The sequence below is a fragment of the Carassius carassius genome, chromosome 15 (assembly GCF_963082965.1).
Source record: "Carassius carassius chromosome 15, fCarCar2.1, whole genome shotgun sequence".
Taxonomy (NCBI): Eukaryota; Metazoa; Chordata; class Actinopteri; order Cypriniformes; family Cyprinidae; genus Carassius; species Carassius carassius.
The window spans coordinates 32718869-32746713 of record NC_081769.1 but is presented as its reverse complement, the minus strand read 5'-3'; the positions used below and the strand labels follow the sequence as shown (position 1 = coordinate 32746713).

The 27845-nt window shown below is 35.2% G+C and overlaps 3 protein-coding genes across 7 annotated transcripts; all 3 read right to left on the bottom strand.

Moving 5' to 3' along the window:
• Positions 1-10621: 10621 nt before the first annotated feature.
• LOC132158917 (putative transmembrane protein ZNF593OS) lies at positions 10622-17781 on the bottom strand. 4 transcript variants are annotated; one of them, XR_009437724.1, is made up of 3 exons: positions 17648-17781; positions 13256-13376; positions 10622-11724 (listed from the first exon to the last, which is right to left on the bottom strand). XR_009437724.1 is itself a non-coding variant. In XM_059568542.1 (3 exons), exons 1-3 carry the CDS (start codon positions 17443-17445, stop codon positions 11578-11580), a joined length of 285 nt encoding a protein of 94 aa, XP_059424525.1. In that variant the 5' UTR covers positions 17446-17636; the 3' UTR covers positions 10622-11577. The 4 variants fall into 4 exon arrangements, 2 of the variants coding, with proteins under 2 accessions (XP_059424525.1, XP_059424524.1); XR_009437725.1 differs by lacking the exon at positions 17648-17781 and adding an exon at positions 14068-14357; XM_059568542.1 differs by lacking the exon at positions 17648-17781 and adding an exon at positions 17429-17636.
• Positions 17782-18716: 935 nt separating this feature from the next.
• Positions 18717-21607, bottom strand: hmgn2 (high mobility group nucleosomal binding domain 2). Of its 2 annotated transcripts, none has more exons than XR_009437723.1 (6): positions 21403-21607; positions 20274-20309; positions 19861-19890; positions 19733-19783; positions 19495-19589; positions 18717-19339 (listed from the first exon to the last, which is right to left on the bottom strand). XR_009437723.1 is itself a non-coding variant. In XM_059568540.1 (6 exons), exons 1-6 carry the CDS (start codon positions 21415-21417, stop codon positions 19304-19306), a joined length of 231 nt encoding a protein of 76 aa, XP_059424523.1. In that variant the 5' UTR covers positions 21418-21600; the 3' UTR covers positions 18717-19303. The 2 variants fall into 2 exon arrangements, 1 of the variants encoding a protein (XP_059424523.1); XM_059568540.1 differs by having other exon boundaries at positions 19527-19589; positions 21403-21600.
• A 1323-nt stretch (positions 21608-22930) lies between these two features.
• Positions 22931-27845, bottom strand: LOC132158915 (dehydrodolichyl diphosphate synthase complex subunit DHDDS-like). Its single transcript, XM_059568539.1, has 8 exons — positions 27727-27845; positions 27522-27638; positions 26381-26523; positions 26178-26294; positions 25409-25510; positions 25206-25320; positions 24063-24170; positions 22931-23318 (listed from the first exon to the last, which is right to left on the bottom strand). Exons 1-8 carry the CDS (start codon positions 27787-27789, stop codon positions 23076-23078), a joined length of 1008 nt encoding a protein of 335 aa, XP_059424522.1. The 5' UTR covers positions 27790-27845; the 3' UTR covers positions 22931-23075.

The window sequence follows — 27845 nt, the reverse complement described above, 5'->3', positions numbered from 1 at the left end:
GATCTTAATAAACATCTAAGATCGAATACTTACATATGCTATTTAATTGTGTTTTTTTGGTTGTAGGACAGCAGTTTGCACCAATTTTGTAGAATGGCCCACATACTCGAACTCCTAAATGCTGACAACTGATATAAACATTTTAAATGTCTTCTCTTGCAATGCAGTTCAAAATTATCCATTTGCAACTTAATGATCTCTAGAACAAGAGCTCTTCCTCAAGGTTACACATACCCATCAACCTGTGTTTTAAAGCATCTTGATCTGCAACACAGATGCTCACCAAGAATGCATCAAGCAGAAAGTTCAGCGTCAAGATGCAACAGATGTTGTTTATGACTTTTTGTAAGGTCTCAATATAATTTCTCATGGCCTATATGTATGAATGTGCTGAGTGTTATGTCATATATCATGGCTCTACTGACCTATTTAACAGACCCATCCTCTCTATCCATCTCTGGTGTCTATCTGACACCGTATGCATCCCGCTGTGAGAAGCCAGAGGACCCACTGAGCTGGTGTAGCATTTATGAGCTTGATATACTGTATATATATATATATATGTACATATACACGTGCATAAGTGTGTCAGTGGCACAGCGTGTTCCCGCTCAAATTAGCACTGTGAAAAACAATATGACCCTTAGAGAATTCAAATGCACATTAAATTAGTCTGATTATATGGCCATATCTTTATAAACGCAGCAACATTCTGAACAAGATTCAGCAATCAAACTCATCAATCCTGCATTAAAAAAATATAGGGTTAATTTCCACGATAAAATGCATTGCAAAAGCAACATGCTTCCAGTGATTTCAATATTACTCAATTTGACGTTTTCAAAATGTCAGAATGTTTGGCACTGTTTGTTGTTATCTCTTTCCATGCATGACCTTTAACCTTGTCGTAGAAGTCCCTTTGGTATTGTTATGTTGTGCAAACCCAACTGACATTATGAGTGACAACTGCAATTTGTATTGTTTGAGTTGCATTACAAAGCAGTGACATCTGATGAAGAAACAGCTCATCTTCATCTTGACTGGTGTGTACACTTTCAGCCAATTTTCCTTTAAATCACACATTTAAACAGAATGCCAACTTTTTTTTTTTTACAATTTTGTTTTATTCCCAGCCCACATTTGCATATAACAAAAAAATATGGTAGCAATATAGTTTTACAGAATTACCTTATATTTACAGTACTACATCTGTATATTTCATTAACTGTAATCCTAACACCAATTCACTGAAATGTGTTTCTTACCTTTAGAATAAACTGACAATATCTATAAAAACATAGGTGATGAAGAGAAAGTCACATGCTCAATTAAAGTTTTTAACAGTATTTTACATGAAATGTCACATTAGGTGAATTATGTATAGCGTTTTTACAGTATATACTGATAAAATACATTATTTTTACAGATTGATCAACTGGTAAAAATTTGTTCTGGCATTAAAAATCTATGCTTAATACAAACAGTTAAATACAACAAAGCATATCATTTTTATGATAGGAAAAATAGGTGCGTCAATTTTTTAAAAGGGAGGAGAAAACTCTTTTGTTGTTGATGTCAAAGGCTGTGTGTGCAATGACTGATGAATCATATTTCTGCTGCTGTTTATGCATTTAAAAATGCCAGTTAGATAGATAGATAGATAGATAGATAGATAGATAGATAGATAGATAGATAGATAGATAGATAGATAGATAGATATAGAATTCTGAATTCTAAGTTCTGCATTTATGTATCACAATTCTGATGTTTTGCTCAGAATTTTGAGGTTATATCTTGTAAATGCAACAAATAAGAGTATATCACATTTATAAGAACCTAACTTATAACACTTATAAAAAGTTACAATTACCATGACTACTTTTTATCCTGTGGTGGAAACAAGCTTCCATTTTCCAGCTTCATAAAAGCTGTCAGTGAGGAAACATGCTTTATGTCCCCAGAACTGTGCAATTACTGCATTGACCAGCAGGAGCAACCAGCACAAACCAGAGCCAGAACATCAGGGGGTTTAGGGGGTGTTTATGTGCAAGCATTCAAAAACATCTGGACAGAAAATAATACACATTTCTAACTTACAAATACAGTACTCATGGCTCTGAAAAAAGAGCGTATAGATCGCGTGACTTTCTGAATCTGCGTAACCAAACCTGCTGTTTACTAGACAGAGAGTCGATAAATCAGAGCTCCTCTGTTACATGAGTGCCATTTGACCTCTGACCTGCATGTAACGTATGGTTATCTGAAGCCCAGTGGTCGTCCTGACTGAGGCATGTGTCAGCATGCCCTGAATAACTCCCCTTCCCCTCAACCTAGAGAAGAACTTTAAACCGTGTTTGTCCTGAGGAACACAATGATCCCAGGTCCTTCTCAAGGAATTTTACAGAACTTTAAGAAAATCTCAATGACAATGAAGAATAATGCTAGTGTTAAAATGTACTTTGAATGTGTGTAACTTATAATAAACAATAATATGCATATTATATCCTGAATGCACTGGCATATATATATTAGTGCTACTTATTTTGTCTCTTACACTCACCAAGCCTGCATTTATTTGAATAGAAATAAAGTAAAAACAGTCACATTCTGAAATATAAAATAACTGCTTTCTATTTGAATATATTGTAAAACATAATTGATTCCAGTGATGCTCCGCTGTATTTTCAGCATCATTCCTCCAGTCTTCAGTGTCACATGATCTTCAGAAATCAATATAATATGATGATTTACTGCTCAAGAAACATTTCTGATTATTATCAATGTTGAAAACAGCTGTGCTGCACAACATTTTAATGGGAACCGTGATGCATTGTATTTTTCAGGATTAGTTGATGAATAGAAAATTATTTTAAACCTTTTTTAACATTATAAACGTATTTACTCTGCATTTTTAAATAATTTAATGCATTCTTCTCATTTTTAGTACAGTAGTGCACTTGTATTTATTAGAATAGTGCATTTTACTTTTACATTGGTGGCATATGTGTTTATCCATAGTACATTCAAGGTGCTTTATGTGTTTGATGTGTATATTTTATTCCCTGGCAATCAAACCCGTGACCTTGCAGTTGTTAGCACCAGTTAAAGCATATGAGCTCGACTCATTTTGAGACTCAGTACTGCTGCCAAACCCTCCCGGAGAAACATTTCTGAACTTCCAGCGTTGTGAACTGTGTGCTGCTCATGGTAACTGGTTCAAACTGGCTCCAGCGCAGGTTTTCCAGCATGTTTGAGCTCACTTCTTACTCTGGAAGCTCTGTGTGTCCTGAGGAACACAAACACATATTCATTCTTACATATCTGGCACAACTGTATCCATGTGCACGGAATAAGTTACCAAAATATCATGTGGCACCAACCTGCAACTAAACTGGCCCCTTGAGTTTCATTGAGTTGTGTCGAAAGAATGTGACACCACACACACATTACAGAACAGATCCTGAGACATATGACAACATGCTAAAGTGTTCTCTTTCTTACACAGAAACCTTGGCTGAGAAAAAATAAATATAAAAGAAAGCATTTACTGAGTTTTTTATCTGCCAATATATAAAAAAAAAGAGACAACATGCTCAAGTCAACACAGTGAAACTTTTTAAATGAAAAAAAGTGTTGTGTCATGCTATACAAATTAAATATTAATATTAAATTTCAATGTTTTTAGTATTTTTTTTTTTTATTTTCAGCAGGGATGAATGTAGCGACTTTTTTTCCTTTTGTCTAATAATAGTTGTGTTTATTATAATATTGATATGAATATGAATACTGATATTGCTGTACATTTTAATTAATGAATTTATTTAATTATTCATATATTTACTTATTATTTAGATAATAATCACTTTAATTTTATAATAATATTGATGTTGATATTAATATACATTTTCATTGTAATATTTTGTGACAGCAATAGGAAGAATTTAGCAAATTAAACATTGATTTTAAAATAACATTGATATTGATATTGAAGTTTTATATTAATATTTATTTATTTATTTATTTGTTTGTTTATTTGTTTATTGTGGTGGCAGGGATGAGTTTAACAACTTTTCAAAGTCTGCATGCCAAATTGTTTTTAATAAAAGTTTAATTAAGACATTTTAATACTGATATTGATATTGCTTTTATTATTATTTGTGTCAGCTGGGATGAATTTAGACATCAAATATTTTCAGTAAAAGCTGTGACATTTTAAATTTTTACAGAATTTTTTATTAATACTGATATTAATTTTATAAAAAATAATATTACACATTAAAAATATATTAAAATCTGTGATATTGTTTTAAAAACTTATATTTTTAATCATTTTAATTTTAGTATAATTTTCTTTTTTTAGTGGTGGTGGTGTTTGATTTTTATAAAAAATGTATGAATGTAAACCATATAAATGCCTTTACGTAAGTAGTTTTGGACGCTTAATGTATAAATCTATATGAGAGAGAAGAAGTTTGTTTACATCAGAATGTAGGACAGATTCATGTATGTTTTATGTAACTCAGTCATGTGACATGACTCAGCCAATCACACGGCCCTTGCCACATTCAGCTGTTTGTCACACAAAATCCTCTTCTCATCCTATTCAGAGCAGCATTTGTGACGGACACATCTGCTGACCAACAGGGCAAAATGGCAGCTGACTGCAGAGAGGGAATGTTTTGGAAGTGAGATTTGGCCGTCAAACACACTCTGGCTGTCTCTCCACATGCCAGGCCTGTATGTTTCCACCTGAACAATTCAGATGTCTCCCAGCACCTGTTCCCTGAAACGCTCACGTCAGTCAGTGTTTTAATGGGTGGATCTGGGTGTTGTCTTCACATGTCTTTCAATAGCGCAGTAGTTTGATCGTTGCAACAATTATGAGGCTGACAGCAATTGCCTTTGAGCAAAAAGCTCTCTATAAAACAACTGCATTCAAGGTTCAGTGCAGGGATCTGGATGCTCTTGAGCTTTCGCTTGAGTGCAACTTGTTTCCTCTGAGCTGGAATTATTTTAAGATGTGAGAAGAAAGTATGATATAAAAGACAAAGGAAATCTTTCAACAGAAATCACACATTTGTACAGTTTAGCATCATAAAAATATCTGGCTACGTAATGCCACAATTGAGCATTCAGAATCAAGTATCCTAAAGAACAACGCAATAAAATGTTATGTTTTTCTAGATCGTGATAGTAATGAAAAATATGTTCACACTCAGATACCTTTATATCTTAATTTCCTTAGGCTAACACTCAGGACCCCATGGAAGCCCTTTCCCACCAAATAAGAAACAAATCATATATATATACATATATATATATATATATATATATATATATATATATACAATATTTAAAATTTCAGATTTATGACATAAAAAGTCGAAATAGTGAGATTAAAAAGGCATAATTATCAGAAAAGGTCTAAACTGACATAATTATGAGATAAAGTCAAAATAACAAAATACTGTCAGAAACATGAGATAAAAGTAAAAATGATGGCATATTTATGAGATATAAAGTCTGAATTTTGACAGTCATAATTATCAGGTGAAAAGTTGAAATTATGACATTGTCATTTATGATATAAAAATTTTTAATTATGACACGAAAAGTCATTAAAATTAGATTAAAAGTAAAAATTAAATACTCACAATTATGATATAAAATATAAAATATATAAAAGTCATAATTAGAAGATAAATATGAGTTAAAATGTCAAAATAATGATATACTATTTCACAATTATGAGATAATTAAAGCATTGACATGCTGAGTCAATAATGAGATAATAAAAAGTCTCAATTATGACATACTTTGACTATAACTATGAGATAAAGACTGAATTGCGACATATTAAGCCATAATTATGAGATAAACGGTAGAAATGATGACTTACTAAATCATAGTTATGAGATAAAAGTTAGTTGTAAAGCTGACTCAAGTCATAACTTTGACATTTTTATCTCATAGTTATGACTTACTATGTCATGTTTTTTTTATCTCATAATTCAGATTAGATTTACCTAAAGCCTATATTTTATTCCTATGTTGTGTAAATGGCCTTTCAGTCTTTTGCTAAAACACGCTTTGTGTGGTTAAACATGCTGATCTCATGTTGCTCCAGGCCAAAGATGCTCTCATTTAAAGATTTATCAAGCTCTTGAAAAAAGTGCACTTAAATGTACTTTTAAAGAGACATACTTTACTTCATATATACTACAGTGTGTACCTAATGTGTTATAATGTATTATTTGAAATGTATTAATTTCCTTCTCATTGCATTAGGTTAAAATCCAATCAGCATGTTTGGAGAGTACAACAGAATGTGCCAACCGATGGTATGGAGTGTAACTTACAATTATCTTCAGATTAAATTAAGATGAAGAAAATTAATCCATAATGATAAGATTTTATTATCGTCTTCATTCTCATTTTCCTGACTCATCATTTCAACTTCTCTAATGCTATATATAATCTTTACAAAGCTGCATTCCCCATAATGGTCACGTCTAAGAATGTTTTTTTCTGCAGAAAGCTGTAGTCTGGCTTCACATGCAACAGGAAAGACTTTGCCTTTCAAGAGTATTTGACTGAAACACATGAAGTTTTACTATAGCAACTACTGCAAACACACAAAGAAGGACAGTTTTACTGCTCCGAGCACACCAACACTGATTCATGTTCTCATGTGATTCACAGTTTTAATTAAGCATGAACTTGTTTACTTCTTAGAGAGAAGGGTTAGAAAATGAATGAGGAATGTTTGTTCTTATTGAAATGTGTTTGTTTGATTCCAGATTGATGAATCTGATCACATCTAATCACATCTGTGGAGAAATATCTGAGAACCAAGACTACAATTTTATTTTTAATTGCCTCATATAACACTGAAGTTTATTTTTACCAAACAAGGAAAAAACGTTTTTGAAGAATCAAAAGTCAATAATGATATTATGAGAATAAAAGATTACAATTATCAGAAAAGGGTCAACCTTACCATACAAATCAAAACTATAAATCGAATTTATGTCATAAAAAGTCAATTATGACAAAAGCTAAAATGATGAGCTAAAAACTCAATTACGCATTCAAATTTAAATTTATAAGATAATTATGACTTTTTATACCATAATTACAACTTAATATGTCATAGTTTTGACTTTTTCATCTTATAATTATGAATTGGTATTTTGTAATTTTGACTTTTTAAATCATAATTTTGACCTTTGACAAAAAAGACATAAGATAAAAAACTCAAAATTATGACATACCAAGTCATAATAATGAGATAAAAAGTTGAAACAGACAAAAAAAAAAACAGTAACATTAAAAGTCAATTTAAATAAATACTAAGTCATAATTATGAGTTAAGAAGTTGAAATTATGAGATATTAAGTCATAGTTATGATATAAAGTTACAATTTAGTATGTCATGATTTTGACTTTTTTTAATCTCATAATTCAGATTCCCCTGTAGCATGATTTTTTTATGTTGTGTATATAGTGAAGTGAAGTGAAGTGAAGTGAAGTGACATTCGGCCAAGTATGGTGACCCATACTCAGAATTTGTGCTCTGCGTTTAACCCATCCGAAGTGCACACACACAGAGCAGTGAACACACACACACACACACACACACCCGGAGCAGTGGGCAGCCATTTATGCTGCGGCGCCCGGGGAGCAGTTGGGGGTTCGATGCCTTGCTCAAGGGCACCTAAGTCATGGTATTGAGGGTGGTGAGAGAACTGTACATGCACTCCCCCCACCTACAATTCCTGCCGGCCCGGGACTCGAACTCACAACCTTTCGATTGGGAGTCCGACTCTCTAACCATTAGGCCACGACTTCCCTAAATATATAGTCTGCTGCTTCTATTAATGTGCACTGTGAATGAAGCTTCAGTCGTCTGATTTGTTTTTGTTTTTGACAAATATGTCAAATCAAGGCCATAGGAAATGACCACAAGTGAAGTTTTATAGGCAGAAATCTACAGCATTGCTTTAGTGATAAAGTGCCTACAAACCCTGATCAATAAGAGAGAATGAGAAACATGGATTACAGATTAGAGAAGAAATTGGCCTATTTGCACTGAGCGGCTGACAGAGCAGATCCTGAGAGCACAGGGATGCTGCAAACACACAGTGAGCTTTGTGATGGTCCAGACAGAGCATCAGACTGCAGTCACAACACTGTGATGCTGCGGGCTTCAGCGACTGGCACACGACAGACCGACACGTGAACCAAGCCAATAGATGACTCTGCTTCATATCAAACCCCTCTGAATTTGTGTGTGCTTGTGAAATAAGTTCAGAGGTAAACGTTCAAGTCTGTCTAGAATAGATATACACTGATAAAGTCCATATTTTAAGCATCACTGGTCCTCATGGTTTTGCTTCAGGGCCAAGATACTAAATTCATAATTCGGCACAAACAGCATTTTTTCCCACAGCTATTGAACCTGTATTCAATGCTGTCTGGATCTGTACAAATACTGAGTTGATGGATGAAAACTGTGCAATATTATTAATATTAAAACAGTTATGTTGCTGAATGTTTTTGTGCAAACTGTGATGTATTTTCTTTCTCAGGATTCTTGATGAATAGAGTAAAAATAAAACAGCATTTATTTAAAAGCTTTTGAAACAAATGTTTTTACTGTCATTTTCAAGCCATTTTAATGCATCATTACTGAATAAAAGTATTAATTTATTTTAAAAAAGCAGTAGTGTATATGGAAAGTGTTCTCATCTATTCATTTTGCCATCTACAGATGCACAAATAAATAAGTTGCATTGTACTATTTACATTCACCATTATTTTTCTCTGCGGTCTGCAACTCACTGACCCAGTTATTTAGAACAAATGTGTAAAGTAATAAATACAATGAAAAATAAGATATATTATTGAAGTTAATTTAATGAAACATTACATGAGCAACAAAAGCATTTCAGTCCTTCACATTTTAAAGTTTCATTCATTAATACAAAACATTCATGTATACAATATCAGTCACACATTATTTGAAAGTGTTTCTTCCACTTTTACATCCATGAACCTCCATCAAACTGAACAGAAAAGACCACATATTAAGGTCTATTTCTTTATTCATCCCTTCTCTGTTTTTATAAAACAACCATATGCAATACTCTTTCGCCAACGTGATCCCATCGCTTTGTTTCTGTAACACATGATGCATCACCGGACAGCCAATGGGATGAGCGTGTTGCAGTTCATGTCCTAAGCTAGCCTGTTAAAACTGTCCCAGCAGTATTTTTCAGGCAAATTTGCCCAGTGATCAGACAGCAGAGCGCGAAAGGGAGGAGCTAAAGGTGATTGGAGGAATAACTCGTGTCACGCAATGTGGCCTCGTCCTGTCACAGGACATCACATCTGCCCCAAGCATCCATGCGAACGCTTATGAACACATACAGACTGCTATGCCACAATAACTGCAAGGAAACAAAAACAATACAGACTTGTTTGGTGGCAGCTAAAATGCATTTCACCAATGGGTTTTAACCAAAATAAAGCAGGCAAGTTGAAGTGTATAAACTCCACCAAACGGTAATGTAATTGTTTTCAAACAGGTTGGCTGAGCCAAAGTTGTAGTGTCAGACTCAAATGCATGCTCAAATAGAGCAATTTTTTTAAAGTACCAACATTTTTGAGAAAAAAAAAACCTTTTAGCTGAAATAAAACATAAAACAATTGCACGCTTCATCTTTAAGGAACTTTCAAAAAGGCAACCAACAGAACTAATCAGCAGTAACCAGTGTGCAAGCAAGCAAACAAAATGCATGACATTTCCAACTTCCTCATGTCCGTCACACGTTCAACAGACTCAAGATTTGGGTTTCTGAAACAATTCTGAGTTTAAGGAAGACTATGATAAGGTTTTGATTCACAGAACATCAAGTTGTAAGTAATCTCACTTCATTTATCAGACTACACAAGTCTGTCTAATGAAAGTGATAGCTCACAATGATAATATGCAGATATTAGTGGAATGAAAGGCCAGCAACATACTTTTTGCAAGCACACCAACACATTCTAACACATTCGAAGTACACCGTCCCATTTTTGCATTGTTGTGGTAGTAACGAAACTCAACACTCATATGGTGAAAGATTTTTTTCTTTTAAACAACTGTCATTAAACCACCACATCAACCCCTGTGCTGTGCTGATAAGCCAGTCAAAGGAGATCATAGGCCCTTATTGATCTGAGCTTATGCACCTCATTTTGAGTTCAAATAAATACTTTGTGTAAAATGTTGTCAATTTTCAGGTGCATGAGCTCTACGGAAAAAAAAATGCTAATTGAAAAGGAGCAAATCAATAAAGAAAAAATATTGAATCCAAAGTTTGGTAATAAGAGCATAACAAGAAATTGATAATTTTTTTGTATGACGGTTATTTTTCACTGGGAAGCATAAGTGTAACAAGAACAAAAAAAATCCCCCAAAATAATGAAATGTCAAGACCCCCATAGCACACTTTTGGAAATGCTGAGAATGCAATAACAAAGTTACACTCAAACCCAATTTAAAGCACAATGACATCTAAAAAAAATGCTTGATAGCTTGAAGCATCTGCATTCTTGTAGGAGTAAATTTCTGTTCTAAATTGCTTCACATATCAGGGGATCCACACAGAAGACACACCTCCAGTTACTTGGTGTGCAAATGTTCTATTAATGTCTATTGAATTTGGTAAGTGGTTCAGACATAAAGCCAGCTGCAGCACGCTGGTAGACAAATATTGCGTGCAGATAGAGGAAGCTGTTGCCTGAGGCTGTGCCCACTTCCTGTTCAACAGCACGCTTCTGTCGACAGGAAAATCTTTCATATGGTTTCGTGTAAAACTCGACTCAGGAATGAGTTGGCCAAATTTCATAACTTTCTTCTAACTCTTCTTGAGTCACGACTTGATCGTGTTCAAAATAGTCACAGCTTTATTTGATCGTGGCGTCTTAAAAATAAAACATACAGTACATTCATTTTAATCACATTATCATAAAAAAGCATTAGAAATAACATTACAAATTTGTTGCACTTAAAACAAAACTGCTTTAAACTAATGCGATTGCACACAAAGTCAACATTTACATCGAAAGTGTTTGAAGACCAATTAGAAGATATTTTCTTAAGTTATAATGAAAAGAAAGTGTCTGACACCAAGTGTAGTATTGTAGAGCAGCGCTGTTGTTCTTCAATAGCATCATTCGGGGGAATATCTGTGCATTTTACTCTTGTGCATTGGACCTGCTTTCAATAGTTGCTTGGTACATCTCAAACAGAGGTCCTTCCCTTTTTAAAACTCATTATGGCTCAGAGTGGAGTTTCAGATGCATGTGGAGCTCAGGTTTTGAAATGACTAACTCTCCGATGCATGTATCAAGTCAACTATCTAAACTCAGGCCACAACCCCTTCCAGATCCATTGAGAGCTAAACTAAAGCAAGAGAACCCCTCAGCGGAAGTCCCATGTTGTGTGATCCCTAGAGGTTATAGAAAGGTAGATTCTGAATCTTTGACATCTGAACATCTGCAGTTTGGCTTCAGTTTAGTCAATCTTCACGGGGCGGGTTCGCGGCGAACCTTCTCGGTCATTTGTTTGGCACTGTAATATGACAGGCTGAGCCCCATGATGGCCAGCATCATGGCGATCTGGTTGACGGAGCGGTCGTGCGTTGGGGCCTGAACTTCACCTGCTACCTGCCTCTGCAAAAATAAATGGAAGAAATTGATAACAAGGCCAACCCCCCTTGCACATGAAATTTTGTACTCTCATCAGACTTCCTCATGAGGACAAATGTTCTGCTCAGTCGTGTGGGTTGGACGAAATCATTAAATATTTACTGCCAATGAACCCACATTCAGACAGCAGGAGAGCGACGGTTTGGGATTATGACAGCACTTGTTATGATAAGTGTATAAAAGAGTTAGACGAGTGATGCCGCACACAGGTTTAAGCCAATCTCAGGAAGGTGACATTAAGACGGTTTAATAAGTCACTCTGCAATTAAATCAAGTAGGTTTAGACAGGTCTAAGAATAGTAAGCTGCTTAAGATTAAAAAGATTAAAGTATACAATCATTAGGCATGGCTTGACAATAAGGATGCACGATGGGGTTTTTCGGGACCGGTTCACAGAAATGTACACATTTTTACACAGTGCAAACTTAAGGTTCAGATTTCTGTGGAAAATTGTTGTAGAATTGGAAGATAAACAAAGGTTATTCAACTTATTAACATCAATGATTTTCCAAACTGCAAGAAAGCAGTCTGATAAAATATGCAGTATTTTGAGCTTTTATGACGCTATGGAAAAATGTAGCATAATGCACCAAAAAAAAAATGTTGGGATATGATTTTCACTCATCATTTGCTAGTAAATTTCACAATTAATTAAAAAGAAATGGCAAGTTACACATTGAATTAAATGTGAAATTTTAAAGACTGAAACGTACACAAATAGGCCTAATCAGTTTATTTACAACCTTTACAGTCTAGTGCTGCTACCTCTCGATATTAGACAGAGTGCTAAATCTGCGATTCTAGAGAGATGAACATTAAAACTTTGAAACAAATGTCAGTCAGAACAAATTAAACGAGACACTTGCTTGTTTACAACCAAGCCCCCCTGCTGCTTTCATGCTATTTTTATATTCCAAGTCGTGAGATTAACATCCAGCTCATGATGGATGACTCTAAACTGGTATTTCCAATGTGTACACAGACTTCATTCAGCCCTTCACGGTCATTGTTCACATAATTGGAGTTCAGTCGCTTTTAGCCATGAGGAATGTAGTGGACAGCGGAGATCTGGATTTGGGTGAAAGCCAGACCGGCACCAGTCTGATCTTTCCAAATGGACAGATTTACATATCCCAAACTAACATTACTTTCTCCTAGCAAAAGCCATTATGCGCAAGTTTTACATATGCATGCATTTTAAAGGATAATATCATAATCATATCAGGAATCATTCGATTTTGAATCCAAATATGTGTTTGACGTGTAAATGTGAGCAATCACATTAATGTTGGGTCTCCGATGTCCAAACAAGCCATTTTCGCAGATTATTTTGAACAAATGCCGTTTTCCACTTGGAAGGAAGTTGAGTTTGGAAAGCTACAGTATGTTGAAAATAAAGTCTTTTAAAAAAAGGCTGAGGAAATTTTGGTTCCTCATGATATGAGCCATTTAAAGAACACATTCACAAACTGAACCAAGTTGGAACAAAACACACCTGCAGGAGACGGAAGTATCCAGGAGTCAGTCTGCCAAGCCTGATGATCATCACTGCTGTCTTTGTGCACGACGAGGCTGAAACGAACCTCCCGAGGGTTGTGTAATACCAAAGAGTGAACCTGTAGACCAGAGAGGAAGAGTCAATGAAATAACCATCCGGGGTGTGTTTCCCAAAAGCATAGTTGGTAACCTGTTAGCAACTAAGTTAGCAACTTTGTTGGTTGCAATGCAATTTCCCATTGCCAACCAACTATGGTTTTGGGAAATGCTCCCCAGAATGCAAATTATTGCAAACATAATCAGTGCACCAACGAATGACTATTCCATCGTTCTGACTTAAAATTATGTGGTACATGAATGCTACAACTTCAAAATGGCCTTTTCAAGGTTCAAAAGGAGAGTTAAAAAGAAAACACAATAAGAGTTTGTTTTGCCATGAACCAAATATGGCTGATCCAAGAGAAAGGGAACACTTCTAGCCGTAGGCACAATCCTAAATGAATGTAAGTCCATCTGACTTTGGTTTCAAGGAATCACGAGTGACAGTAATCTGTTCTCTGAAAACACATACTGTGCTCGTTTAAAACCGGACCTACACTGCCCCAAATAAGAAACATGAGTGAAATAATCCAAAGCCTGCAAGGCACCATTACTAAAAAAAAAAAAATCTATAAAACATGATCCGACCTCATCAACGATTCTGACGATGCTGTAAAAAAGTAAAATTAGGATTACTAAAACTACCCTAACCACAATTGGTAAGCAGTAAGAAGGCAATGGTAGACACATGTTTGGGATGCATCTACCAACCTTGCTGCAATTGCACGCTTGTTCGGGAAAAGGAAAGACCACGCTGTCAAAGTTGCTCCAAGGCAAAGTCCAAAAACAGCTGGAATGGAAAAACCAGCAGGACCCTCAAAGGTTAGCTATGAAGAGAATATGGCTTTTCTAGCAGCCAAAATTGGTCTTTAAATGCAGCGGACTGACTGCCAGCCAGACTGCGGACAGCAGGAGCGCTCCGTGAATGAAGCAGCAGCTTAAAGAGGAAGTTTTCTCTGGAGCTCCGCCCTTTAATACAACCTGACATCTCACGATCAGATTGGTGGATTGACTTGCTCGCTCTCTTTACCATGCACAGCTGTCAGAATGCATCATGCACTCTCTGGCTTGCTTGCACACATACACACCTACTTGGCCAACCACCACAACATTATGGTATTGAAGCACTGATCTTGTAAGATATAAATTCTCACTTTCTTAACCACTGGAGAAATAAGCATGAGCTAAATTAATTTGTTTTTGATAAAAACATACTTCCAAAAAGATGCAACATGTTTTCAAGCTTGTTCTCCATTATCCTGCCTCCAAATAAAGGACAGAGTGAATGCATTCACCCAGCATTATGCTTCATCTCGAACCACATGGCCATGCACCGTGTTTTCGTTATGTAAGTCTATTCCACTTCGCCAGTCTGAATTACTGAATGCATCACTGCAGATTTTCCAAAGAGTGATGTAACAAAAAGGTCATCGCATTGCGTAGGGATGACCTAATTTGGTAGGGGTCTTCAGTAAATGTCCAATTGCGTTAAAGTGAAAAAAAAAAACCTTAGACATAAGAGCCAAGAAAACAGTGTTAGGGAAAGATAAAATATGCAACCAAAGACCAATGCATGCAAAACTTAAGAGCCCTAGTTTCTCGCAATTAAAAATAAGCTTGAAAACAAACACTTGTGACTTCAGTCAGCAGAAGTAGGAAATACCAAAGCCTGTGTAGGGGGGCCTTCAAATATTGACAATGGGGGACCTTAAGTTGAGAATCATTGACATGATTCAGAGTTGCCATGATTGTTTTTTTTCTTCCTTGAAGCATGGTTTGGTGAAGGGAACAAATGTTTCTTTTCAGTGAGAAAAACTTAATTTCCTCATAGTTTCTATTGTAAATTGTCATGGTTGATGGGATTAAAGATGGGGAAAGCATTGCAAAACAGCCACAGGCTACATCAAAATTATCACTTCACTTTAGATCAGCCTATAAAAATGATCAAACTTTCAGATCCATCCTTCAACATTTTCCCAGGTTGTTTTGCAAGTTCGTAAGTGCTCAGTTAAAATTATATGAATCCCTGAGGTCGGTCTTGCTGACACATGCCATAAAAATCCAGCCATACCTACCCCTAACTACAGTAAAAAGAGAAAAACACCTGTACATTTTTTTATGTGTGGTGAACAATGCTCTTTTAACTCTTATCTAGAACAAAATCTTGTACCTTTTGATCTTGATTACTGTATCTTCATGAAAGCTAAAGTAGGACTCATTTTCCTTTTATTTTAGGGGCAAAATGGGACTTGAATTACTGATATTTACCCATAAAATGGGTTATTTATTTAGTTATTTTGTATTTTGTGCATATGTAAAGACAGACTGAATGAAAAACCCTCACGCTTTTTCTGTGCCAGATCTGCGCAGTAATAAGCGGATCACAAAAAGACAAGTCCTCCACAAAATATAATGACTACAACATATCCAGAACTATGTGAATCTCTTAGTTAAACCCATTGGATTCCTGGATTGACCGATTTTGGAGAGCAATCGAAGCACATCCCCCTCTTTCAGTCTTCAACAAAGACCCTCATTGGAAACCCCCCTCCCCCACCATCCCCACATTCTCCGCCCACATCTTTAACTCCACCCTCACATCTAAAATGAGTCTGGGGGGCTTCCCTCCATTGTCAGACAATGGCACCAAAGCAAACTGGAGTATCAGAGATGCTGCACATCATTACATCATGGCCCAATTGGATTGACTCCGGGCCATAAGCATCATTCCCACTCCTCCTAAAGCTTAAGCTCCGCCTACATGTTTGTGGCATGTGCATAGTTTCTATGGTTTCTTTAACAATGCATATGCCTGCAGCAGTTCTCAGCAGCGACATTTAAACATTTTGCATCACCTAACATGCTCATGTTCTTGTAACACAAACCGATTCAAGAGATTAGCGATCAATCATCCACTGTACAAAGGCAAGAGTTAAAGCAAATATAATTGTATGAAAGCAACATACACGTGAACATCTTCGATATGCATATGAACACACAAGATCATGTGTAGCACATCCTCATTTTAGTTAATATACACACCCTACTAAAATAACGGAGCATTCAGCTTGAAACATTACATTTAGCACAGAAAATGTAGGCTTGTTTCTTTTTCACCTAATCAACATGCATCAAAATTATTAAAAATATTACGCTTCAATTATAAAAATCAGAAACTCCACCAGACATCATAAGTTGTCAAAAGAGACATTTAAATATGAGGTGTAAAGATGGTTTTCTGACCATTTGTGAACAGATCGGTCCAAACACATGAATATTCAGCCTCCCGCACAAAGCTCTACAGACATGAATATAGTCCATGGTTCACACTTCTATATTAATGACATGAGAGGAATGAAGAAACAACTAAATATGCAGGAGACGTTTGATCTATGAGCTGACACTCAATCAATTGAAATGGCCCTCGTTTTCGAACACAATGTCCCACCCTTATGTGCCACTGACCTGCATTCAAAAAGCAATAGTTTAATTAATCAGATGAGTCATGCAAAATTTTCTGCATAAGCAAATGACTAATGAAACGGGTTGCAAAAACCTGCTTTCCTACAAATGCAGAAAGCAAAATGACAACACTGATCCGAAACATCTTTCAAAACAAGGCATTTCTACTTATCTTGTACCATCAAAACTTAATTTCCAGCAATGCAATTATGCAGCTTTACAATAGTAAACCATCTTGAAGTACTATTGCAGTGACATTCAATACAAGATCTTCGAATCAATCCAATTTTCCTTTTCTTTTTTAATTGACAATTGGAATTACTCAGTTGCAAACTGTAGTCAATGTTTCTTATTTACACAAAACCTATTTGAACTGGGACTAACAGCATTCAAAAAAAAATAAGATCCATAATGAACAACAATAGCAATTATATTAACCTTTTCATAAAATTGTAAGAAATTTTCTCATGAAACTATTTAAAAGTAAATAAATAATGCTATGTATAATAAAAAGACTCAGAAAGTACGTTATCAAAAATGTTTAAGTTAAATCAAAGGTAAAATATGATCTGAAATTTGATCTGACAAATGCATCAATGATTTCACTCACCTACTTTTTGGTTGCATTTGATTATATTAACTCCCAGTAGCACCACCACATATTAATGTCATCAGCTGATCTCCAAGAGTTTGTGATTGAATCAAAAGTATCTTTAATACTCTTTATAAAAGAAGTTTTTATATAAATCCCAACTTGCGTTGATGCTGTTATTGCAGAAACATGACAATCATGGATCTCTCATCTTGTGTTTGTGTCTGTGTTACTTACCTGAAGATTCGAGGAAAGTATCAGAAACCTGAAAGCACGCACTGACCCTCCACGTTATATATATGAAGGTCCTCCTATAGATTGAATAGGGGGCGTGGCTCAGGCTGGGCACGTGGAAGACCCTCACTGTAGACTTGATGATTGTGTGTTTATTAGAACAAATCCTGCACGTTACCCTCGTCTCAGGAGTTGTGTTTTTACATTTCTGACGCGTTTGGAACATTTTTGACCGGTTCTGTTTGATTTCCTTTCAATAATTAACAGCTGTGTTGGAAAAGAACTGTTTTTGTCAATAAACCATGATTTACTCCACGCGTTATCATCTCACTTGGCATTAACATGCAAATTTGGCTTAAGTTCCCAGATTGTTTGTTTTTGTCCTTTTTTTTTAAAATCAGGTCACTATGTTCCTCGACAAAGACGTGTTTATAGTGTAAAAACTCGTCGTACCCCTTTACATAGGCTTTCTAATCTAGATTTTTAGACTATAAACAATTGAATTTCCAATTTTTTATCCATGCACATACAACCAGTAAGATAAATCCATCATGGCCGCTGTGGTCAGCTTTTTATTTGTAGCAAATTAGTGAGTCAGTCAACTAATTGTCCATCTAGAAACCTACCCAGAACAACTGTGTTTGACGAATTCAGGTGTTGCTGAGATTTAAATCTTTTTTTTATCCCATATTGTAGTTGCTGAAAAACCACGCGACCGATTTTGGTGAAAGAGCCACCAGCTGGACAGTAAGCGAATTACAACCAGTTTGAATCGATTTCGCTCAACTTTTACACATCAGCGACATCTAGCGATAAACAGATGTAACTACAACCTACATTTCAAACAGATTTTTAAAAAAACATGCTTTTTTATTTACTTCTGGTCATTGTTATATTTTTGATATATATATATATATATATATATAAATACTATACATATATACCTATAAATATATCTTCACGTACCTACACTCATACACACACACAAAACAAAGGTAATACATTTTTTTCTGGACAGTTTTTTTTTTTAATTTTTTTATTCAAAACCATTTAAAACAAAGCATTTTAAGAGTCACTGAAAATCCTTCTACGGCTGCAGAACATAACTTAATAAACAAGACAAGCTCAGAACACACATCTCTAAAGAAATTGAAGGTTCACATTGTAAATTTATTCGACAATGTTGCCTTATTTACTTTTTTTTTTCCTAGTGACAATTTCATTGTAACTTACTTAAAAAAAAAAAAAAAAAAAAAACACAGTATTTGTACGTTTAAATGCTAACAACATGGTGAAAACCCTTCCGAAAACAATTTACAACCACTCTTAAGCTGCCTTTTGAGAATGTTTGGTGTTTAACATCCAAAGATAGACCAAGAAAGATAGAGCAAAAAAAACAAAGTTTAGGACAATATTCTTGCTTTTTTTGCCGACAGATTTAGCAAGGACAAACTGTTTCGCCAAGACATAGATGGCTTGATTAAAAAAATGGGATACAAATGGATATGAATGAAATATAGTAACTCCTGTCAAATCAATCATTACATAAAAAGCAAGTCAACTATAAATGTTATTCTTAATATAAAACTTGGTAAAAAATAGTCATTTCAAACTGTACAGTCACCAAGTACATAGAAGGATCAGACACTCGTTAGCTTCTCATTTGGCATCGCCAGCAGCGTCAACCTTCTGTGCCTAGAAGAAAACGTGAAGAAAACAAAAAAAAAAATTCAGTTGCACAGTGATTTGGTTGAGCAATTAGCAAACTTTAGATGCTTCACTAATTAGCTGCTTTGCTAGAGCAGATATAGTGAATGAAAGCAGAAGTATGTATTTAGTTATTTGTTTACTTAGAACTCTTTTAAGCGCTTTTCAGACCGACCTGGTCTGCCTTGGCGTCTCCATTTTCAGCAGGGTTGCTGCCTTTCTTCCCTTTGGCTGCCTTCTGTGTAACCAGTGACAATAAATATGATTGCAGAAATAATAACTTTAGCGGTTTGATGGTTAACAAAGCCTTCTGTCATTAGTGGAACAAAATTCAGAGACTAAATGGTTATGTGATACTATCGCAAAGCTATGCATCCTTACCTTGGGGGCGGCTTTTTTGGGCTTTGGTTCTGGTTTAGGAGGAGCTGGTTTCTGTGAATCAATTCAGAGATTAATTAGACTTGGCGTTAATATTTATTTATTAAAAAGATCCTGAGGATTATACTTACAGCAGACAACCTTGCGGAGCGTCTCGTTGGCTGCAGAAACATAGTAATTAATTAATACCAATCAATGATGTAATCAAATAATCAAGACTAATAAAATATTTATTAATATATTTTACTAAAAATAAAAGTTAATTGGCTGTTATAGTGAATATGTCTACAGTGGCTGATATGCAAGCATTAAAAATGGTCAGGTTATTAATCATCAAGCATAAGCAGGGTATATTTAGAATTAAATAAGAAATGCATAAAAAAATATTATGTCAATTTAACTTATTATTTTTTTATATGTTGAAATATGTTGTGCATTAACGCTAGCTTCATAAGGCTTGCAGTCTGATATAAGCACACAAAAAAACTATATAAGGCAATAAAAGATAAAAATATATTTAAAAAAAATACATAAATGGACAAACCTCCTCCTTGCCTTTGGCGGCCTTCTCACCATCAATCTGTAAAAAAAAAACACGAAAACGTTTTAGAAATCGAAAAATATATATAGCTATATATTTATATATAAAACAAAAATAACATTCCTCGAACATAAATGAATAGAATGGAACGTTCTCTGTAACAGTTGCGCGCGCGTTTACGTCACAGACGATAATCCCGCAGTTTTTCGTAACGGATGACTTTGTTTCTGCTGCAGTGTCTTCCCGCGCATATTCAAATTCAAATCCCGGCTGTCAGTGCGCGCGGGCAAAGACGGCTTCCTTTTGTTTGCCTGCATCACTACGCGCCTTTTAAACGACTAAAGGGCGATTCTCAGCGTACAGTTCCTTTGTTTTCCTCACGAAACCACTGTAAATCGCACAAAAGCACGTTTAAACGATGAAAGTAAAAAAAAAAAAAAAAGAAATGTACACGGTCCAAATGTAGATAAATAACAAAGCACCGTCTTTAGAAGACACAGGTGCTGTAAAGATGGCAGCTTGACTTAGAGCAGGCGTAATGCACATCAACAACGACACGAGCACGATAAAACACTTCAGCACGAATTGTAGTCAATAAAATTTGCATAAAACACGCATGCAATCTTATACCAAGCCAAACTATTAACTGCGAGCTCTTTTCCAAGTGAACTTGAAAAAAAGACAGAAAAAACACTCATCTGCTGTGTTAAAATGGCAATATCTTATTAATTATGAAAGCTTATGTTTATATTGGTAATACTAGTTAACCGCGGGAGCTGAACCAGCAACACTCAAGTTCCCTCCATTTACATTATCTAGTGATCAGGCGGGTCTTTCAGGGTGTTTTGCTCGAATAATCATCGAAATATTAACGCACATTAACAGGTTACAGTATTTGTCGAGTTTAAAATGCCCGTGTGATTTTATTTGAAGTTAAAAGTCGTTTTTTTGCTCGTGTTTTCGTCAGATTGACATCCCGTCTGACGGTGATGGTAAAAACCGACAGTCCGCCATTAAAAAACAACCACACGATCAGAGCAGCGAAAAATTAACAAAATACACACACTTACGTACAATAAACAAAATTCGAGATTTTTTTCAGAAATATAAAAAAATCGCAGTGCATCCTTACCTTTCTTTTGGGCATCTTGACTGCAGAAAAACCCCGAAAAAATGTCAAAAATTCGGAATACTTGTGTAAATATTGTGCTCCTGAGTAACGACACCCTGCACGCCTCACAGCGTCTCGCGTAAAATACAATAACGGCTGTATATGTTTTATTAAGTTTTTATATTGAAATTTAAGATAGAAACCGGTTTAAACCAGATTTTGCACATCCCGTGCAGCGATTGGCTGCGAGAGAGATCACGTATCGCTGGGCGTCGCTTATCTCTTAAAGCAACAATGACAGAATTCCCCGCTCGGGTTTCAGAGCTCAGACGGAAGCTGTCTATGGCTGCTGCTTGTCTTGGTGAGAACGGCACCTCTGCTGGCCAACAATGGAATTACACCGGGGAAAAAATACAGAGTAAACGTGCTAGACATACATACGCATTATTTACATAATTTTACATGCGTGTGTGTATACACCTCTTTAAGAACAAGTAAAGTACATTCACGGAACAAACCTGAATAGAACACAATAGCGTTTCAAAATGTAAATATATTTTATTAGCAACGCTTCAAAGTTTTAAAATACAACTTTCAACAGATCTCCACTACTGTTAATCCATTGCTGCTCCCAAACACTGTAATAATTCCTTTTACTGTACCCTTTGATCATGTTCTCCAACAGTATTTGTCTCGTTTATTAGAGCAAATATCTTAAGATTATTTTTACTTCTGAAGAAAAATCTGTGCAAACAGGAAAACACGTTTTCATTATTAACAATCATTTATTCTAAATATAAATGAACTTTTATTAAATTTCTCAGAAAAGACTTCATGTCTTTATTTTGCTTCTCAAGTAAATTAATCTTAATTTAAGAACGTTTAGATATTTTTATAGGGGGAATAAAAAAGCAAAAACATTGAGGAAGATTTTTTTTTTTGCTGTACATTTAATGCCATGCCTATGAATTTAAGACTTTCTACTCTGATTTAAGACCTTTTAAGGCCTTCAATTTTTGAAAGGCTGAACTAATACCATTTTAAGAGCCACAGAAACGCCACACACACACACACACACACACACACACACACATGTAATCCAACTTACAAAATATTTGACAGATAACAGCTAAACATTTTTTTTTATATTTGTCAAAACTAATTTCAAGCAGAGGCCTTTAGCTAAAAAGGTTTTAAGATAATGAAAAGATAAATTCAGTCAATTGTGTGTCCAAACTTTTGACTGTTACTGTAATTTACCTTTACAACATATGCAGTCATTTCAAAAAGTCTAGTTTGAATATGCATATTTGAATATTTTTTTTATGCTCCAGTAAAACTGGCTCTCAGGCAAGTTATATTTGATTTGTGAATTAAATGTTTGTGAGGCTTCAATGAATTGGTCAAATCAGTCCACAAATCTGAGATTGAATTATTTATAAAAAAATTTATATCATGAAAATTCAAGTGATATCAATCATATTTAACCCATTGAATTTCCTAGCATTTCTAGAACCCCACCTAAAAAAAAAAAAAAATGCCCAAGGGGTCAATCAATCAAAAAAATTATTTGAAGATTTAAGATAATTTCTAGATCAATATCAAGCATACATACCCACTGCCCCATAAAACGGGGTATAACATCCTTCCAGATTTGAAGTATTTACAGATCAGTAAATATAAAAAGTTCAATGCTAAGCCACGACAGCCTGGCTGCTTAAATCGCTGAAGAACGTGTCTATCTTGAGCTGAAGGGCGTTGAGAAAGCAGCGAATCCTCTCCTCTCGGCCAGCGGTGTACTTCAGCAGTTCTTTCTGTCGACGCTGAGCATCCATGGTTTCTCCGTTCCCATGATGCTGCAGGAGCGCAGCCACACAGGAGCGATCCGCTTCCATCTGCTGGAGCTCTTGGCCTTCTCTGTGCAGATCTCGAGCTTTCTGCAACACACAACATGTGCGCTCAAGGAAATATGAGCATAATGGCACTTGTGAATGGAATAAAGTTCATGTTTATGCTTTTGCTTCTTCACTACACTTTAGTTGCTTTCAGGAAATCATTTAAGGAAACAATCGTAGGAACGTTAACACAAATATGTGCATTAAGCAACAACGGTACATTCTGTAATACAATATCCTGTGTGTTCAAGCTGAAATGTTCTCTATTAGCATGTTGCCTTTCTTTTATAGGTTTGGTCAAAAATAAAATAGAAAATCAATGGGTCTCATTCACTTATAATTACATGCAATATTTACTAATATATATATATGAACAGAAGAACTTCTCATGGAAAATGTCTGCATATTTGTTATTAACCTTTTTTAATGTGTAATTTTGCATAATCTAAATACAGTTTTTAAAACTGCTAATAATAATAATAAAAAATCAGCATATCAGAATGATTTCTGAATGAATTAATGATGCTGAGAAGTCAGCTGTGCATCACAGGAATAAATTACATTTTAAAATGTATTCACATCTAAAATTGTTATAATAATAAATCACAATATTACTGATTTTACAGTTTTTTTATTAACTAAATGCAGCCCCCAAATAAGCAAAAATGTTAGTAAGATTTAGCTGAGAGTGAGACCCAATGTTTTCAAGTAATAAAAAATGCAGCAGTTACCTAAATAAACTGTAAATCACCATAAAAACAGGATAACAAAAGAGTTCTGGCTTACCTGGAGAGATCGGTAGCTCAGCTGGTACTGTAAAACAGCTTCACATAGATTCCAGAATGAATATTCCGGCCACAGGACCGACTGGAACACTAGACAGGAATAAGAGGTCTGTGGAGTGTAAGATGATGCAGGAATATAAAAAAACATTCATCATTTCAAGGCTGCAGGGGAATGTAAATATTAAGAGCAGTATGAGCTTAATGCACAATGGACAAGTCAGAGAGATATCCATGGGACCATTAGTGTCGATTTGATGGGAGATCTCATTGGAAAAGACAGTGATGGGAATTATTACAGCTCTTAACGCAATACTTCAACCCAAAATGAAAATTCGCTGAAAAATGTACTCACCCTCATGACATCCAAGATGTAGAGGAGTATGTAGTAAATGTAGTACTGCATCACTTGCTCAGCAATGGATGCTCTGAAAGTGAATGGGTGCCGTCAGAATGAGAGTCCAAACAGCTGATAAAAACATCACAATAATACACAGCACTCCAGTCCATCAGTTTACATCTGGAGAAGAGAAAAGCTACGTGTTTATAAGAAACTAATAGCTCATTAAGGTGTTTAATCCATTGTTTCTATCCGAAATATAAAATCTCCTGTTGTCTTTCAACATCAAAATCCACTCACATATTTGTTTAGAGCTGTTTTGGCTTGTAAACAGTGCTTTATATGAGCAGATTTCTCTCCTGATTCAGACTAAATGAATTTTTCTCTGGAGGAAGCATTATTATGGATAGAGGAATCATATTATAGCTGGATACTGGAATTTTAAAGTTAACAACATGCAGCCTTTGTCTTCTCCGGATGTTAACTGATGGACTGGAGTGCTGTGGATTATATGGTGTTTTTAATCAGCTGTTTGGACTCTTATTCAGGGATGCAGTGCTACATTTCTCCAAATCTGATGAAGGAACAAATTCATCTACATCTCGTATGGCCTGAGAGTGAGTACATTTTCAGCAATTTTCATTTTTGGGTGAACCATTCTTTATATTCATCGAGAAAGACTCACTGTAATTATATATATATTACAGATTGTTCCAAAGTGAATCAAACTATGAATGCCATCTAAACTGAAGTCCTGTATGTCTGTGTATGTGCTGTTTTTGTATGGCAATATATTGACTAATATACCTGCCACAGTAGGAAATCACTAAGACGCACTTCTCCAGACGTTCGGATGAGCAGATCGGGGTTTGGAGAATTACTGCTATAGAGACACTCACTGAGGAGCACCTCAGACACATCACTGACACAGACAAGAACAATTAATAATACTTTACAGATAATAACACAGCTGTAGTTTTCTCACACTGTGTGAAAAGCACATAGTTTACCTGGATTTTATCAGGCCCTGCTCTACTCCCCAAGCCATTTCCTTCACTGCATTTGTGATTTCATGTCTTGAGGTATATGCAAAGCACACGTTCAGAAAACACCTACATAATCAAACAGAAAACCAGTCAAAAATATGAGAAAAGGATACATTTACGCTAATGCATCAGATATACATCATGCTCTAAAGTGGAAGGAATTTTTTTTTTTTTTTTTGAAAGACATCAGACAGTTTTATTCTGGAAGGATGCATTAAATTGATCCAAAGTAACAGTGACATTTATAAAAGTTTTCTATTTCTATTTCAAACAAATGCAGTTCTTTTACAACCTTACAACTGTTTTCAATCATTGACGATAATCAGAAATGTTTCTTGAGCAGCAAATCAGCATATCAGAATGATTTCTGAAGATCATGTGACACTGAAGACTGGAGGAATGATGCTGAAAATACAGCTGCGCATCACAGAAATAAATTAAATCTTACAATATATTCAAATCTGAAAAAAATATTTTTTAAATTGTAATAAAAGATCCCATTATTACTGTTTTTACTGTATTTTTGATTAAAAAAAAATTGCAGCCTTGGTGAGAAGAGACTCAAAAACATAATAAAAAAAAAAATGATTGTAACCAGTATTGTAAAGAATAGAGTCCAAAGTGTACTTGTTTATCGAGTAGTTTCTAGGCAATATTGTGAAAAATTCTATTTATTGTACATTTCCATTCAATAGAAGGTCAAACTAATAAAACAGCATGATGCAGTGCTTACTTGTTGTGTGCTTTAGTTGCCACCACAGCTCTGGCAATGAGCTGCTGCAGATCTGCAGGCAGAAGAGTCAGATCTCCCAGCACACGAATACACACACCATGCTTCTCCAGATTCTCCCTACAAATAAGGACAAATTCCCATATAGATTGTATCGATATTCAGCCATCCACCAGGTGAACAGATCTTGTGCAGGAGCCACTTACTGCTCTGTCAGCAGGCGGCTGAACTTCTGTCTGGCCAGCTCCATCAGACCATCCACTTCGTCCTTGGAGCGCTTGAAGTTCTCAATGCTGAACGCATACACAGTCACCTCGTGAATGCCCAGGTGTAGACACCAGCGGAGCGCCTATGTGAGTTTAAACAATGTATATTAAGCAATTGAGCATACATATACACTGTTCATAAATTTGTTACAAAAGATTTCCATTTCAAATAAATGCTGTTCTTTTGCACTCTCTTTTCATCAAGGAATCCTGAAAATGTATCATGGTTCCCATAAAAATATAAAACAGCACAACTGTTTTATATAATAATCAGAAATGTTTCTTGAGCAGTGAATCATCATATTAGAATGATTTCTGAAGATCATGTGACACTGAAGGGTGCAGTAATGATGCTGAAGATTCAGCTGCGCATCACAGGAATAAATTACTTTTTTACATTTACAATTTATTCAAACAGAAGACAATTTTTTTTTTAATTGCAATAATTTTTCACAAAACTACAGTTTTTACTGTATTTTTTATTAAATAAATACAGCGTTGGTTAGCATAAGAGACTACTTTAAAAATCACTTTACAGAATAGTAATGCGATGCAATGTAAAGACCAGTGAGAAAACACAAATTACTGAAAAAAAATTAAAACATTTATTTTACACAATATTTATTAAAATATTTGGTAACACTTTAGAATAATGGTCCATTATTTAATGTTATTTAATTTATTAATTAACATGAACAAACAATGAACAATACATTTATTACTGTATTTATTCATCTTTGTTAATGTTACTTAATTTAAATACAGTTATTCATTGTTAGTTCATGCTAATTCACAGTGCATTAACTAATGTTACCTTTTGATTTGAATAATGCATTAGTAAATGTTGAAATTAACATCAACTAAGATTAATAAATGCTGTGGAAGGACTGTTCTTGCTTAGATCATGTTAACTAAAGTACAGTAGTTAACTAACATTAACTAATGGACCATTGTTCTAAAGTGTTACCAAATATTTGACAGAAAAGGGAATACTTAACACTTCTGTTTATCGGTCATGCAGTCGAATTGGCAAAATATTGATCAATTAATTCATCTAAATATATATTATCTGCATACTCACCTCTGCTAGTTTCTCAAAACCCTGCGAGTGGCCCTCCTGTCTCTGCACATGTGCCTTTTGGGCGAAACGCCTGTTACCATCCATGATAAAGGCCACATGTTTTGGCATAGGCCCTGCCTGAGATATACAAAGAGTTTGAGAAAGTCATTAAGGTGTTAGATCATGGTTTGAGTTCAGTTTACAGCACAGGTCCTCTGAAAACCACCTTTAGGATGTTGGCAGTGAGCTTTTCTAAAAAGGAGAGTTCTTTCTCTCGAATCCACGACATCACAGTACTTTCTGTGAAAAAAAAGTAAAGATAAAAAAAAGAGTTACTTAAACAAA

Bases quoted from the DNA above. Each gene is read 5' to 3' on its own strand.
- LOC132158917 (XM_059568541.1), bottom strand. From the start codon at position 16,628: ATGTGTTTGGACCGATCTGTTCACAAATG. The intron at 13,377-16,599 runs GTCAGAAAACCA...TCTGGTCTACAG, and splicing joins GACCGATCTGTTCACAAATG to GTTCACTCTTTGGTATTACA. The intron at 11,725-13,255 runs GTGTGTTTTGTT...TTATTTTTGCAG, and splicing joins GATACTTCCGTCTCCTGCAG to AGGCAGGTAGCAGGTGAAGT.
- hmgn2 (XM_059568540.1), bottom strand. The intron at 19,891-20,273 runs GTTTGTCCATTT...ATGTTTCTGCAG, and splicing joins CCGCCAAAGGCAAGGAGGAG to CCAACGAGACGCTCCGCAAG. The intron at 19,784-19,860 runs GTAAGTATAATC...ATTGATTCACAG, and splicing joins GCTCCGCAAGGTTGTCTGCT to AAACCAGCTCCTCCTAAACC.
- LOC132158915 (XM_059568539.1), bottom strand. From the start codon at position 27,789: ATGTCGTGGATTCGAGAGAAAGAACTCTCCTTTTTAGAAAAGCTCACT. The intron at 27,639-27,726 runs GTGGTTTTCAGA...TGTATATCTCAG, and splicing joins TCACTGCCAACATCCTAAAG to GCAGGGCCTATGCCAAAACA. The intron at 25,321-25,408 runs GTAAACTATGTG...TGTCTGTGTCAG, and splicing joins CAGGGCCTGATAAAATCCAG to TGATGTGTCTGAGGTGCTCC.